Here is a 17568-nt window from a genome sequence, read left to right as displayed (position 1 = left end):
AACAAGACCCATACATATAATGTCTACAAGACACTCACTTCAGATCGAAAGACACACACAGACTGAAAGTAAAGGGATGGAAAAAGGTATTTCACACAAATGGAAATGAGAAAAAAGCGGGGATAGCAATACATATATCAGACAAAATAGACTTTAAAATGAAGATTATAATAAAAGATAAAGAAGGACATTACATAATAATAAAGGGATCAATTCAACAAAAGGACATCACCGTAGTAAACATCTAAAGGGATCAATACAACATAAATGGTAAATACCAACAGACACATTGTTCTTTAGCAGCTTAAAAAAATTCTGCTTACATAGAACTTGCCCACAACACAACTCCCAGAGGAACCACGATGGTAATTAGTGTTTTGTTTTGCTTTTACCTTGAGGTATGTGACACTGCACTTCCAAGGAAGAAACTCTGGATATTCCCAGAAGGCCTCTCCGTGTTGGAACAGATAGCCTGGAGAAGAGTGGCATAACCTGATTCTCCACCAAGTCCTGAGGTTGAGCAGAAATCTACTGCTGCTGATCTACTACTTTAGGGCTAATTCAGTGCCAAATAAATAGAAACATTCCCAAGACTCCTTACACAATGAGAGAATATGTAGATTATCTGATTCAGCCTCACAATTTTACTCTGCAATAAGCAGAGCAAGAATCATTTGTCTCTTTTTTGTATCTACCATAGGTTCTTTTCTTACCCTTTGATATAGATGAAGAAATTGGGGCTGAGAGAAGTTCTGTGACTTATGTAAGAGCCAGTATTTAAAATTTTAACTGGCACCATAACCTCAGTATGGAAAAGAAAGGGGTTACATCATAGTCCCTGTGTAGCTTTTAACATCCTATTATAATTTCCTTTGTTAGTTGAGCATCACTGGTTTAACAAAGACCTGAGGAAAAATGAGCCATCCAAGGGATAAAGTCATCAGGGCAATTCAAAACATGGCACAACTTCACAAGTGTCTAAAATGATCTCCGACATGCAATTTAGCTCCTAATTTATAATATTCAGTTACTATGGCCCATAACTAAGTATCCCCAAACTTACCATTTTCGTATGGTGTAAGACCGGGTAATACAATATAATAATATAATAATATGACATGATATGATATGATATGATACCAGGTCTTATATTAATTTTTGCTCCAAAAGATGCATTAGAGCTGATGGTCAGGCTAGGTCTTATTTTTGGGGAAACATGGTAGTAGTATAAAACAACCATTTATTATGCTCATAGGTTCTGTGCATCACGAATTTGGGGAAGGCACAGAAAATAAGGCTTGACTCTGTTCCACAATGTCTGGGGCCTTAGCTGGAAGCTTGGAAGGCTGGGGTCTGGAATCATTTAACGGTTCATTCACTCACACGTCTGGAAGGTGAGGGTAGTTTTTGGCTGGGGACTCCAGTTCCTCTCTGTGTGGACCTCTGTGTGTGGTCTCTCTATAAAGACTAGTTTGGGCTTCATCACAGCATGGTGTCCAGGTTCCAGTAGCAGGCATCCCAAGAAAGAACTAGGCAGAAGCTGTATCCTTTTCTATGACCTAGCCTCAGATGTCACATAGCATTATATTTATAAAACCCTATTATATATATATACAAATATTGTGTGTGGAGGTATATGTATTAGCCATTGCCTTATAGCAACTTACCTCCAAACTTAGTAGCTTAAAACCAAAAACATTTATTATCTCATATAGAGTCAGGAATCTGTGAGCTGGGTTGTTCTGGCTCTGGGCTTCTCACGAGATTGTAGCACAACTATTGGCTGGGGCTATAGTCATCTGAAGGCTAGACAGGGCTGGAGGTTCTGTCTCCAAGTTCACTCACATGAGTGTCAGTAAGAGGCCTTCACTCCTTAACATTCCTTGGAGAGACCTTAGGCTTCTCCAAGGTCTGCTTTTACATGGCAGGTGGCTTCCCCCAGAGCAAGTGATCCAAGAGAGAAAGATAATGTGAACAAGACGGAAGATGCAGTGCCTTTTTAAAAACCTCATTCTGAAGTGATATAGCATCACTTCTTCCATATGCTATCGGTCACACACCAGCCCTTGGACAGTGTAGAAGGGAGGTACATAAGGTGTGAATAACAGGAGGTGGAACCACTGGAGCCTCTTGGAAAACACAATCTGCCACACACTTCTGCTTATACATATGCATCTTCCTTCCTTTTACTGTTTTTTAAGTCCAAGTCTATATTTTGTTTTGCTCCATCCTCATACCGCTGCTTCTACCATGCAGCAGGTACTCAATAATACTTGTCAAATTGCTACTTTACAAGACATTCCTAGTGTTTTCCCATGGCCAGTTTCCTCCCTGCCTGAACATAGAGTACTTCTCAACGCCTTTGGAGCTGGGTGGGCCTTGTGACTTCTGTAGTGAGCAGAAAAAACCGGTATCACTGTCAAGCTGAGGGAATAAAAAGCACAGTAGTGATCTGTTAGTCTCTCTCTTGCTTGAAGTGGCATCCCGAAAACTATAGAGGTCTCGTGTTCTAGGAGGTGCACCTATAAGCATGAATGGTCTGTCAGCTTTGGTCCCAGACCTAAGTGGCTGTGTGGACAGACTGCTGTGTGAGACAGAAGCAGGCATGTGGAGAGTCTCTGAGCTTTTTGGGAGTTGTTACTGCAGTCTGACCTAGCCTATCCTGATTACAGATATATCATCTCTTTATCAATCCTGCCAGTCCCAAGTTGTAGATGGGAAAACTGAAGCTCAAAAAGACTTGCTGAGATCATCCAGAAAGTAAGTACTAGAGCTCAGTTTTCTGTCTCCTAGTTTGGGAGGTAGTAATGTATAGTGGTTACGTTCATGGAGGTTTGACTCAGTAACCCTGAACTGACACCTGATGAGCAAATCACTGAAACTCTCTAAGCCTCAGTGATCTGTTTATAAAATAGGGACATGATTGTTACCTTTTCCCAAGCGTTGTTGTGAGGATTAAATAAGAGCAAATCATAAATTATAAACCCTTGACAAATGCTTAGTATTATTACTGTCGTCATTTCCCTACACTACAGCTTCAGAGCAGCTAACTATGTGTGTTTCAATCCTTCTCCTTTCCTCTTCCCCTGAGCCAGATCATTTTCAAGGCATTTTGCAATCAATTTCAAAGCCCTAAGATTATTTGTTCCCTGCCTTCTCTTGGTGAAGTTGTCAACGCGGTTCTTTTTCTTTAGAAAACATAACACATTTTCTAGCTTTCTGCTATTAACCTTTCTCTGCCCAAAATGCTTGTACAGTGTTTCTCCTTAGCGCAGCTAGCCTGTTGACTCAAGTCAGTAGACACAAAACAAAATGGGTCCTTGTTCTGCCTATACTCAAGCACTTATTGCAAGAGAAGACTTTCAGGGAAACAATGCTTGGTCTGCAAAGAAACACATGTACCTAGCCTGGGGAAAACAGATATTTCCAAAGCTCTCCTTGTGTACTGGTGAAAAAAAATCATTATTTTTTCCTCAGTATAGGAATAGTCAGATAAATGATGATCCAGCCACATAATAAAATACTACGTAGTGACCAAAAAGAATGAGAAAGAATGTATGACTCCTGCCTTGGAATGATGATGATGATGTGGTTTTAAGTGACGAAAAGCAAGTTCCAGAATAACATGTAGAGAATAATACTGATTTTGTAAAACAAATATATTTAAGCTCAGTACACACATATTCATGTATGTGCCTGTATGTATACAAAAATACATGAATATACACATATGTACACTCTCATTCAGATACACACACACACGCACACACCTGTATATGAAAAATACATATAGAAGAATCACTCAAAATTGTTAATTCTGATAGTTTTCTGGGTAGCATTGAAGGATAGCAAGGACTGCCATCTTTTAGTTTCTAACATCTATATTGTTTGAGCTTATTTTAACGGACGTATATTACTTTTCATTCATGAAACATATATAAATCAATAAAAATAAGCTACCTATCTCCCACGTGAAGACAATGTTGATAGCATGAGGAGGGTTAAGGCCTGGGTGAGGTGCATTAAGTGCATCATCTCATTTAATTCTCACACTGTCTCTATAGGGTATGTGTGACCATCCCTATATACAGATGAGAACAGTAAGGCTCAGAGCTGAGGGCCCACAGTCACACAGCTGAGTGTGCAACAAGTACATTAGTGAGCAGGGTGTGCATTCCCAAAATGCAGCCTGGCCCTGCTCAGTAAATATTGTGCTATGATTTCCACAAATTCACCTGCTTCTCAAACTCTGGCTTCAGAGATTCTTCTGTGAAAATATGAAATTGCATCTTCCTGTGGCTAAAGAGCACAGCTGATTTAAGCATGACCAGTGTCTCCTCCAGTCTATTGCCACAGGCTACCACGGCCAGGTGCATCCAGAGCCTATGTGGCAGCACAGCATGGACATTCCTTGGTTCTCCAGGCCTCCTAGGAAAAAGGAAAAAGAAGAAAACATTAAAGCTATTACTAAACTCATTAAAAACAACAACAATAAAAAACAGCTAGTGAATGGTTGGAACATTTCAAAACATGAACAGGCACAATCCGTTATATTTTATAAAGTGATAGCATTTTGACAATTCTTCCTGCTTAGAGAAACACACCATTGATGCTGATACTTATCCTGGCAGCAGCAGAATACGTCACTGTTGGGACTGCTGTAGGTGTCTGAGACATTTTCTGCCAGCACTCAGCTGTCTGGTGCCGGCTGGCTGTCTGCTGGCCATGTTTGGAAATAGCATTGCTAAACTTCAACAGCTGACACTAGGGTTGTGGCGCTCCCACCCGCAAGGGCCATGGAAATTAGATTTGAATGCAACTTGAACAAGAGGAGGGTGGGTCATGGCTTTCCCATGTGAAATGAGCAATATGATATCCCCATCATCTGGATGGTTTTAGGTTGCGGTGGAATGCATGACAACTGAGCCCAAGGAAAATCATACAAGTCCGGGAGGTGAGCAAAGAAATCAACACATGTGCCTCCATTACATTTTGGGAGAGTCTTAAAGAAACAGGTGTTGATCTTAACTGTCTCACTCTAGATTGCTGAGGTGGTAGGTGTGAAATTTAGCTTCCTGTATGAAAGTGATATTAATGAGAAACAGGCAGGCGATGAGGCAGGTTAAGTTGAAAATTACCAAGGTATCAAATACTGAGTCAACAGCTGGGAGGGGACCAGGATTCAAGAGTCCAGAATCATCATCCAGCAATTTCCTTGTAATAAAAGATTTGTTCCAGACAAGAGGAGGCAGCCAAGCCTCAAACACACCACTGAGAAACATTTGCTGGCACGTTGGAAGAAGTTGGACTGGAAAAAGTGCTCTGAGACAAATGAAACTAACTTACTTATACAAAAGATTCAGAGACCAGGGGAACTTGGACGTCAAATGCTACCTTCCTTCCGAAAACTTTGAATATGATCAGTGTGCTACGCCATTATTCACTGCTCTGCTGAATCATGGCAGTCTTGCTCCAGATTTCTTTCCCCAAGGAAAAGTTTAAGATGTGGACGGAGCACTTTGGATAGCTTTCCAATTTGATTACTTAGGAGCATGCTTAGTAGAAGCACCGCCTGCTGGCTCAGCTAAGCCCAGATGCAGAGTTACTCAGAGTCCACTTATTTCAGGGATCACAAGAAAAGACAGTAGACATGTCCTAAGTGTCTCCCTGAATTGTCCAATTCTCTTCATCCTCCTTTTGCTACCTAATGAGGCTACCATCTACCCTCACTTGGATAACTGTGACAGCCTCCCTTTAAGTGAAAAAGGTGAGTATAGTACAATAAGATATTTTGAGAAAAAAAGAGACTGCATTCACATAATTTTTATTACAGTATATTTTTATAATTGTTAACTTCTAACTACTGAATTTATAAATTAAACTTTATTATAGGTATGTATGTATAGGAAAAACATAGTATATACAGTCCCCCCTTATTCATGAGGGATATGTTCTAAGACCCCCAATGGATACCTGAAACTGTGAATAGTACCAAACACTATAATATGCTGTTTTTTTCCTATACATACATGCGTTTTCACTTAAAGGAAGCACTTTACGGCTCCTCTGTGACATATCCAAATTGTCAGCATCACTACTCTTGCATTTTGGGGCCACTATTAAGTAAAATAAGGGTGACTTGAAGATAAGCACTTTGATACCCCTACAGTCAATCTGATAACTGAGATGGCTACTAAGTGACTAATGGATGTATACCATCTACTCTGTGCATGTGCTGGACAAAAGGATCAGTCCCATGCCGTGTGGGACACCGTGGGCTGGCAGGAGAATTCATCACGCTACTGAGAATGTGGTGCAATTTAAAACTTATGAATTGTTTATTTCTGGAATTTTCCATTTAATATTTTCAGACCATGTTTGACCACAGATAAATGAAACCAGGGATAAGGAGGGACTACTGTAGTGAACAAAACAGTTCCCATGGCTGGCAGAAGTTACATTCTACAGGTGATAGAGGAAAGACAAAGAAAGAAATAACAGTTAAAGCAAATAGTAACTAAGTAACTTACATAAAAGTCATCCAGTGATAAACACTATGAAGGAAATACATAGTTGAGAAGGAAGAGATAGAGGAGTGGCTGCTGGACTAGCTCATAGCATATATTGCAAAGTCAAAAAAATGCCTCATTGAGAAAGTGAGATCTAAAGACAACTTGAAGAAGTGAGGGAATGAGCCACGTGCATTTCTGGGTGAGGAGCATTTCAGGCACAGGGAACAGTAAGAGCAGAGGCACCGGATCAGAAGCAGGCTGGTGAATTCGAGGATGCCTGCCTTGAGGACTGAAACATCTATTCTCTTACTCAGCTTCATGGGTGAGTTTTCATACCCACTATTAAAGCCAACTCCCAATTATCTTACATAAAGGGATGGGTAGGAGGTATCATAGATAACGCTTAAATCACAATCAAAAGACTAGCCAAAATAGGCTACAAAAGAGATTTAATGCAAACTCATTTACTTAAAAATATGCTCAATATTTAGGAACATAGGTATCATCCAAAGGTACTAAAACAATAAATGCAACTGCTTAGAAATCTTACATATGAACCATTAACAAACCCCCAAACAGAACAACTTTGCCTGGTTTAGCTTTACATACTGGGTTTCCACATGAATAAAAAATTGAAAGTTTTTTTGAAGTACAATAAAGTACAATTGAAGTACAATAAAGAGATGTCATTTTATTTTCACATTGGCAAAAATTAAAGAATAAAATAAAATTTGGACCATATGAGTTTTGAAATGGATGTTGAGGTGGGGGATAGTTCAGACACTGTGAGGGACAGTGTTTCAATGGCCCAAACACTTTGGAGAGCCATTTGGCAACATCTAGCAGGAGTGAAGATGTACATATACCCTCCTACTTAGCCCTCCCTTTCTACACCCACACGAATAACCTGAAGAAACTCTTGTACCTTTGCACAAGACTCCTGCAAGAATGTTCACATCAACCCTGTTTATCATAGTGAAATACTAGACATAACTTTGCTGTCCACCCAAAGGAGAATCATGAATCTATTTGATTTGTTTAAGTGGAATACAATGTAGCAGTGAAAAGGAACAAACCAGGATATCACATATTAATATAAGGCCAAAGATGAAAAAAGCGATTTGTAGAAGGATAACAGTGGGATGGCACCATTTGGATGAAACTTAAAAACAAGCGAAATAGCACTGTATGTTGTTCACAGACATATGAAGGAAAAGTAAACATGCATAAGGATTATAAACATCAAATGCATGATAGTGGTTATCTTTGTGGACTTAAGTTTTTATTTCCTAAGATAAGTGTAGGATACACAGAAATTCATTATGTTATTATCTTTATCTTTTTCTGCTTCCAAACTATTTGATATACACTTTGTTTTCTAATTATTAAAAAAAGCTTGCACTCCCCTGCTGCACAACAGGCCACTTTTCTTTGCAGGCCTCATGACTTGAGAAGGCATGGTACAAACAGCAGGGGTTAGGGGCTGCAGTCTTTCTTGGTGTTTAGTGGCAGATACTAAAAAAGATAAATAAAAGCCTCTCCTAGTGACCGTTCAAGTATCAGTGGTAGGGATTTAATGAGAGCTTTGCTGCCCCGAATTTATTACTTCTCACACAACATTAAAAATGTCAGAGAAATGAAAATAAAAACCACAATAAGATATCATCTCACACCAGTCAGAATGGCTATCATCGACAAGACAAATAATAACAAGTATTTGGGAGGCTGTGGAGAAAAAGAAACGCTTATACACTGTTGGTGGGAATGCATATTGGTGTAGCTGCTATGGAAGGCAGTGTGGAGGTCCCAAAAATTTAAGAATAGACTTACCACATGACTCAGCAATCCCTCTCCTGGGTATATACCCCAAAAATATGAAAACATTTATCTGTAAAGATAAATGTGCTCCGATGTTCATTGCAGCTTTATTTATGGTGGCCAAGATATGGAAACAACCAAAATGTCCTTTGATAGATGAATGGATAAAGAAGATGTGGTATGTATACACAATGGAATACTACTCAACCCTAAGAAAAGATGAAATAGTGCCATTTGCGACAATATGGATGGATCTTGAGAGTATTATGCTTAGCAAAGTAAGTCACACAGAAAAAGTCGAGAACCATATGACTTCACTGATATGTCAGATATAAAACTGAAAGCAACAAAGGAACAAGACAAACAAATGAAGAAGCAAAAACTCATAGACACAGACAATAGTTTAGTGGTTACCAGAGGGTAAGGGGGGAAGGGGGTGATAGATGAGAGTAAATGGGGTCAAATATATGGTGATGGAAAGAGAACTGACTCTGGGTGGTGAACATACAATGTGATATACAGATGATGTAATACAGAATTGTACACCTGAAATCTATGTAATTTTACTGGCCATTGTCACTCCAATAAATATTAATTTTAAAAAAAATCTCAGGCTTCACGTAATAAGCGTTTATGTTGTACAGTCACAATGAATAATAGAGTTTAAGATTGCTGAAAAAAAATGTGACTTTCACCAACTCCTATCCATGGCACACTCAACACCAACATAACACAGTAGAAAGCAGAGCCACAAAGTGGTGGGTCAGATCTCTGGTGGCATTATTTGAGCACCTGTATCCAGAAGCATGTGACCCTAAACTTGGACAGTTCTTTTATTAAGTCAATAAGTTCTCCTTTGTTTAAGTCATTTTGAAAGAAACTTACAACTTAGCAATCATAAGAGAGTCCTAACATAAATCTTTAAACTACGTTTCTAGGGGCGGCTGGATGGCTCACTTGGTTAGAGTGCAAGCTCTCAACTACAAGATTGCTGGTTCAATTCCCGCATGGGATGGTGGGCTGTGCCCCCTGCAACTAAAGATTGAAAACAGTGACTGGACTTGGAGCTGAGCTGTACCATCCACAACTACACTGAAGGACAATGACTTGAAGCTGATGGGCCCTGGAGAAACACACTGTTCCCCAATATTCCCCAATTAAAAACAAAAAAACATTTCCAATCACCTTTGACTCGCTCCACCTCTCTCATATTCTCACCTTGAGCCATCCTTTGAAGTGATCATTGAATTCATTCCTTCCCTGTTGCTCACTGGTAGGACCCTGATTCAAATCATGATCATGCTTCCAGTTTTGTAGCTAGAAGAGATACCAGACACCAGGTAGTGCAGGGAATCCCCTACCTGGCGGCATATCATAATCATCAGAGATGTTTGTTAATATGCAAAACTCCACCCCACAGAGATTCTAATTCGATGGGCTTGGGCATACTGTGTGGAGACTGCATACCGTGTTTCCCCGAAAATAAAATATAGCTGGACAATCAGCTCTAATGCGTGTTTTGGAGCAAAAATTACTATAAGACCCGGTCTTATATTATGTTAGATAAGACTGGGTCTTATATTATAGTAAAATAAGATCGGGTCTTATAGTAATTTTTGCTCCAAAAGACGCTTTAGAGCTGATTGTCCGGCTAGGTCTTATTTTCAGGGAAACATGGTGTTAACATACTTGTACTACCACCACCAGGAACTACTTATCTGAGCTGATCTCTCACCTCCCTTTTCTCTCCCAAACACTTCCCCCATTCCCTCAGCACTTCCCCCATTCCCTCAGCCTTTTCTCAGGGTATTCTCCTTAGCTCTTGCCTTAATGAAAATATGGCTGCTTGGTGAGGACACCACCTACCCCGAAGATCCCCAAATGGAGGCTATTCTTCCTCTTCTGCCCCAGGAGCCTCAGGGCAGCAGATGGAGCTGGTGTCCTTCTTGCTCTTCACTGCCATACCCAGACATGGAACACATCTTCAGTGTGAAGTCTGTGGATGAAACTATTCTGCCTTCTCCCTGTTCTTGTTGTGTCACTTCTCAGCTTCCTGGTTCTTCCTCTTCATTCACTGGAGAGTTTAGCTCCTCCCTCACAGTATTCCAACCCACTCCAACCCTGTCCTCATTCTTGGGGACTTCAACTAGTATTTAGAAGATGCTTCCAGCATTCTGACCCTTCACATTGTGACCTCCACATCCACCACCTTGTCCTTTTTTCTACCCGAGACACCCAGTGTTGTGCTCATTTCCTGGACCTTTACACAAACTGTGTCCCCCATCTGACATGTTCTTCCCTAGTTCTTTGCATAGCCACCTCCTTCTGTTTTGGACAGTAGAATGGTCTTCCCTGATCAACTCATCAAAGGAACACCCTCATTTCATTCTCTGTCATGGTCTTTGCCTATTTCCTTCCAAAAATTTGACTCTGCTCATGATTACAAATCCATTCATTGTAATCTATATCAAGTACACAACATTATATACAAGCGACATAAGATAATGTAAATAAACAAAATCTCTATCTTTAAAAAAACTGATCAGAATAAAATACACAATGTACATTTTTCTATTAAAAATATAAGTCTTGCACTAAACATGTGTTGCCAATAATATATTTTTCTTCTTTTGCATTATTTGCTTAGTCTACATTCCAGAAATGAAATTAATGGGTTAATAGCTATTATCCTATCAAGAATGTAGTCATTTTGACAGGTTCTCAAAAAACACCTGACCATGAAAGAAAAACAATAAACACAATAAACACTACCACAGTAGCCTGTGAGTTACTTGTATGATGTAAACATGCAGCTGACGTCTGAAACAAGATGAAACAGGCTTGCATATGGCACACATGCCTCCAGATTCAATGTGTCCCAAAGGGGGTGATGCATAGGTTGTAGTTATCATTTAGAAACTACATCAAATAACATAGAGTCTAATAGTAAGAAAGTTCTTTTTCAACGATATCAATAAAAACGTCTCAGCTTGGTGTTACTATGTCTTCAGCACATTTCTAACGTTACCTAGTCCTCTCTTTCAACTAAAAAGACAGCAGACTTAAGATATAGAACCTTCAGTAGACAAGAGTAGCATGTAATGAACAACACTGTTTAGTTTTCTCAGTGTCTGATTTGACAATTACCTTCTATTTGTGTTAGTGCCGACAATTTATGGAGGTGATATAAAATTTCTCCACTTATATTGCTGGTGTGATTATAAAATGATGAAGCCACTTTGGAAAACAGTTTAGCAGTTCCTCAAAAGGTTAAATATAAAACTGCCATGACCCAACAATTCCACTCCTAAGTATATACCAGAAAAATGAAAACATATGTCCACACAAAAACTTGTACACAAATGTTCATAACAGCCTTATTCACAATAACCAAAAAGTCCAACCCAAATGCCATAAGCTGATGAATGGATAAATAAAATGTGGTCTATCCATACAATGGAATATTATTGGCAATAAAAAGGAATCAAGTACTGACACATGATACAAAATGGATGAACCTTTAAAAGTGAACTGTGAACTTTGTGAAAATGCAAAAGACCACATATTTTATTATTCTGTGTATATGAACATAGAATATTCTATGTATTCTATGTCCAGAATAGGAAAATCCATAGTGACATAAAGCAGATTAGTGGTTACCAGGGGCTAAGGAAATTGGCAAATGCGGAGTGACTGCTTAATGGGTAGAAGGTTTATTTTGGGGGTGATAAAAATATTCTGAAATTAGTTACTGGTGACGGAAGCACAACTATGTGAATAAATTAAAAGTCACTGCATTGCACACATTTAAAGGGTATTTGAATTATATGGGAATAAGGCTGTAGATAGATTAGATAGATAGATAGATAGATAGATAGATAGATAGATAGATAGATAGATGATAGATAGATAAATTAAGTTTATAACATGGATAGATTAAAAAAACTTTTTTGAAACTCCCAACAAATGAAAGTTCTGGACCAAATGGCTTCACAGTGAATATTACCAAACACTCAAAGAATTAACATGTATTCTTCTCAAACTATTCCAAAAAAGTCAAGTGGAGAAAAAGCTGTCAAGCTCATTCAGTAAGACCACCATTATCCTGATTCCAAAACAAAAGACCCTACAAAGAAAGAAAATTATAGGCCAATATTTCTGCTGAACATACATGCAAAAATCCTCCAGAAAATATTAATGAACAGAATTCAGCAATACATTAAAAAGATCATACACTATTATCAAATGGGATTTTTTGCTGGGAAGCAAGGTTGGTACAATATCCACAAATCAGTTAATGTGATACTACAAATAAACAAAATGAAAGATAAAAACCAGATGATCATATCAATAGATGCAGAAAAATCCAGCATCTGTTTATGATAAAAACTCTCAGCAAAGTGGAAATACAGGAAACATCTCTCAGCATAATAAAGGCCATATGTGACAAACCCACAGCTAACATCATATGCAACGCAGAAAAGCTAGAAGCATTTCGTTAAGATCAAGAACAAGACAAGGATGTCCACTACCACCACGTTTATTCAACAGAGCGTTGGAGTCCTAGACACAGCAATCAGAGAAGCACAACAAAAGGCATCCCAATTGGAAAGGAAGAAGTAAAATTGTCAGTATTTGCAGATGACATTACATTGAGAAACTCAAAAGATTACACACACACACACACACACACACACAACTATTAGAACTGAAAAATGACTACAGTAAAGTAGCAGGATACAAAATTAATATTCAAAACAGGGATTATTCACTATGAGTCTGTACCAATGTACCTACTCACCTGATCTGGCTCCCAGTGACTTCTTTCTTTACCTGAAGATGAAGGAAATATTGAAAGAGAGACAGTTTGATGACATTCAGGACATCAAGGAAATACGATGAAAGTTATGATGGCCATTCTGGAAAAAGAGTTCCAAAATTGCTTTGAAGGGTGGACTAAGCACTGGTATTGGTGCATAGCTTCCCAAGAGGAGTACCTTGAAGGTGACCATAGTGATATGAGGTATGCAGCACTTTTTCTAGGATGAGTTCACAATCATAATTGTCAGACTTCATACATGCAAAAAAAAAATCCACCAAAAACTGGATCACCGTTTTACTCTATATACAATAAAAATGCAAGTGATTTCTGAATATTAAGTTTGTATCCTGCTACTTTTTAAAAATTCATTGACCAGTTCTAAAAGCTTTGCCGAGAGTTTTTATCATAAATGATGCTGGATTTTGTCAAATGACTTTTTTTTCTGCATCTGTTGATAAAATAAAATGATTTTTATCCTTCATTTTTATGTGGTGTATTATGTTAATTGATTTGTGGATATTGAATCAAACTTGCATCCCAGGAATAAATCCAACTTGATCATGGCATATGATCTTTTTAATGTATTGCCGAATTCTGTTTACTAATCTTTTGTTGAGGGATATGAATGTATGTTCATCAGGGATATCAGCCTATAATTTTCTTTCTTTGTAATGCCTTTGTCTAGTTTTGGAATCAGGGTAATGCTCATAAAAGGAGTTAGGTGCCTTCCCTCCTCTTTAATATTTTAGAACAGTTTGAGAAGGGTAGGTGTTAATTCTTCTTTGAATGTATGAATTCACCTGTGAAGCCATCTAGTCCAGAATTTTTATTTGTTGAGAGTTTTTTTGATTACTGATTCCAATTTGTTAGTAGTAATTGGTCTGTTGAGATTTTTTGTTTCCTCTTGATTTAGTGTTGGAAGATTGTATGTTTCTAGGAATCTATCCATTTCTTCCAGATTATCCAATTTGTTGGCATATAATTGTTCATGATTTTTTCGGATAACCCTTTGTATTTCTGTGGTGTTAGTTGTCACTTCTCCATTGTCATTTCTGATTTTATTTATTGGGCTCCTCTCTCTTTTATTCTTGATGAGTCTGGTTAAATGTTTATCAATTTTGTTTAGCTTTTCAAAGAATCAAGTCTTGTTTTCATTGATTTTTAACATTTTTTTTTACTCTATTTTGTTTATTTCCAGTCTGATCTTTTTTATTTCCTTCCTTCTACTCACTTGAGTCTTTGTTTGTTGTTCTCTTTCTAGTTCCTTTAGGTATAAGGTTAGATTGTTTAAGATTTTTCTTGTTTCCTGAAGTAGGTCTATATTGCTATGAATTTCCCTCTTAGGACTACTTTCACTGTGTCCCATAGATTTTGGGTCATTGTGTTTTCATTTTAATTTGTTTCAAGGTATCTTTTGATTTTTTTCCTTGATTTCATTGTTAACCCATTCATTGTTTAGTAGCATGTTTTTTAGCATCCATGTGTTTGTGTGTTTTCCAGTTTTTTCTTCTAATTGATTTTCAGTTTCATACCACTGTAGTCGGAGAAGAAACTTGATATGATTTCAATCTTCTTAAATTTATTGAGGCTTGTTTTGTGGCCTTACATGTGGTCTATCCTGGAAAATGTTCCATGTGTACTTGAAAAGAATGTATATTCTGCTGCATTTGGGTGAAATGCTCTAAAAATATCAAAATATCTGTTCTAAAACCATTTGGTCTAATGTATCACTTAAGGCCACCATTTCCTTGTTGATTTCCTGTCTGGATGATCTATCCATTCATGTCATTGTGTTGTTTAAGTCCCCTACTATGACTGTACTACTGTCAATCTCTCCCTTTATGTCCTGCAATATTTGCTTTATTTACGTGTTCCTATGTTGGGCACCTAAATGTTTTCAAGGGTTATATCCTCTTGTTAGATTGATCCCTTTAACATTTTTTGTAATACTTGTTTGGTGGCAATGAACTCCTTTAACTTTTTCTTGTCTGGGAAGCTTTTTATCTCTCCTTTAATTGTAAAGTATAGTCTTGCTGGGCAGAGTAGTTTTGGTTGTGGATCCTTGCATTTCATCACTTTGAATATTTCATGCCAATATCTTCTGGCCTGAAAAGTTTCTAATGTGAAATCAGCTGACTGTCTTATGGCAGTTCCTTTGTAGATAACTAACTGCTTTTCTCTTGCTACTTTTAAGATTCTCTCTTTGTCTTTAAACTTTGTCATTTTAATTATGATGTGTCTTGGTGTAGGCCTCTTTGGGTTCATCTTGTTTGGGAATCTCTTCACTTCTTGGATTTGTGTGTCTATCTCCTTTTCCAGGTCAGGAAAGTTTTCAGTTATTTCTTTAAATAGGTTCTCAATCCCTTACTCTTTCTCTTCTCCTTGTGGACCCCTATGATACAAATGTTGTTTTGCTTGATGTTGTCCCAGAGGTCCCTTAAACTATGCTAATTTTCTTTTTCTTTCTTCTTCTTCTTCTTTTTTTTTTTTTTACTGTTCTGATTCAGTGTTTTCTGCTACCTTGTCTTCCAAGTTGCTGATTCAATCTTCTGCTTCATCTAATTTGCTGTTGATTCCTTCCAGTGTATTTTTCATTTCAGTTATTGTATTTTTCATTTTGGACTGGTTCTTTTTGATGGTTTTTACATTTTTATGCTTGCTATCTCTTTTTTGAAGTTCTCACTATATTCCTTGAGCATGCTTATAACCAGTGTTTGGTAGATGGCTTGTAGGCGCTTCAATTATTATTTGGGGGAAAGGAGTTTTCTCCTGTTCTTTCATTTAAGACATGTGTTTTTTTTTTGTTTTCTCATTTTCGTTCCCTTTCTGTGTCTCTTTCTATGTATCCGGTAGATCTGCTATGCCTCCATGTCTACGCAGGGTGGCCTTCTGTGGTAGGTGTCCTTTGGGGCCCAGTGCTGCAGTCTCCGTTGTCACCTGAGCTGGGTGCTCCAGGAGTGTCGCTTGGGTGGGTTGTGTGTCCTCCTGTTGCAGTTGAGCCTCTATTGCTGTTGGCATGTCAGTGGGTAGGACTGACCTTCAGACTGACTGACTGTGAGGACTGGCCACTACCACAACATACAAAGTGCTGTGAGGGAGCTGATCTTATGGAAAGGACTTGCCCCAGCGGGCTCTGCTGCTTGTGGGGTTAATCAAATGGTTCTCTGAAGCTGGCCACTGGATATGTTGGTTCTGGGACCTCTTGGAGGGGTACCAGTACAAGCCAAGGTCAGCTGCCTGTGACCAGCCAAATTAACCTGTGAGTTAATTTGTGTTAACCTGTTGAGTTAACCTGTGTGTTGGAACTGGAGGTACGTGGGAGAGGCTGGCTGCCACTAATACCTAGCCTGGAGGAGCTCAACAAAAGACCTAGGGCATCCTGAGGCCTGCTGCCACCTGACCTAAGGATTCAGTCACTGAAAGAGTCTCAGGCAGTATGTGAGTTGGGTGAGTTGGGGGTCTTAGGGAGTCACTAAGAGTGGGTCAAGTGTTATTCACCAGGTTAATGCAGATTCAGAATCACGCTAATGCTGATCCTGGTCCACTCATCAAAAGGCACTGAGAACACTGAGGCCAGCTGCAGCCCACTTGTGGCCTGTGGACCTCAAATAGTTCTCCAGAAGACTGAAGTGTGGGCCACGCCAGCTGCCTGCCCCTAGGAAAGCCTCAGGCGGTGCTTGAGTTGGGTACAGCAGGGTCCAAGGGACTCACAAGGGTGGGGTGAGCGAAGTTCACCAGGCCAATACAGATTCAGATTTGGCTGTGTGGGGTGAGGGCTTAACATAGGGACAATGGTGGCTGTGGCTTCAGTCCTTGCACTGAAGCCACACAAGTCAGTCTCTCCCTGTATGTCTCTGGGCCCTCCCAAGCCACTGGCCCACTGCTGGAGACCACTGTGAGTGCCTGCAATCAAGCAAGTCTGTGCATCATCCCGTTAAGAGGACACCTGGGTTTTTACCAGCCCTCTGTCTCACCCGGGCCATTGGAATCCCTGCTCATTTTTCACAGCTGAAGTTGCGGGGGCTTCTCTTCCCAGCACTTATGCTCCAGGCTGAGGAGCCCTTGCTCCTCAGGCAGGATCTCTGCCATTGAGATTTCCCTCCTGAATCTCAACCACCACGTGTGTGTATGGGGCCAGCCCATTTTGCATCTCCACCCCGCCTACCAGTTGCCAAGTGGCTTCTTCTTTACATCCTTAGTTATAGGACTTGTGTTCAGCTAGTCTTCAGATGGTTCTCAGGATGATCATTCTACAACTTAGTTGTAATTTTGATGTGCTCACTGGAGGAGGTGAGCACAGCACTTCCCTACTCTGTCATCTTGAATGGAAATCCAAAAAAATTTTTTTCTTTTAAGTTAGCAACCATAGTGTAGTCACATTATAAGAATGCTAATGGTGATATGAAAATGACTCTT

General features: G+C 39.1%; 1 protein-coding gene across 1 annotated transcript in view; it reads right to left on the bottom strand.

Moving 5' to 3' along the window:
• Positions 1 to 17568, bottom strand: part of GXYLT2 (glucoside xylosyltransferase 2) — a 114219-nt gene that overhangs the window by 84624 nt on the left and 12027 nt on the right. The window contains exon 2 of the mRNA XM_074313296.2: positions 4236 to 4428. Coding sequence (XP_074169397.1) covers positions 4236 to 4428 — 193 coding nt within the window. The remainder of the gene's footprint in view (positions 1 to 4235; positions 4429 to 17568) is intronic.

The sequence above is a fragment of the Rhinolophus sinicus genome, chromosome 5 (genome assembly GCF_057876585.1).
Source record: "Rhinolophus sinicus isolate RSI-liver-muscle chromosome 5, RSI-T2T, whole genome shotgun sequence".
In the NCBI taxonomy this organism is placed as follows: Eukaryota; Metazoa; Chordata; class Mammalia; order Chiroptera; family Rhinolophidae; genus Rhinolophus; species Rhinolophus sinicus.
Note: the sequence above shows the minus strand (reverse complement) of the source record. Positions and strands in the feature narration are given on the sequence as shown.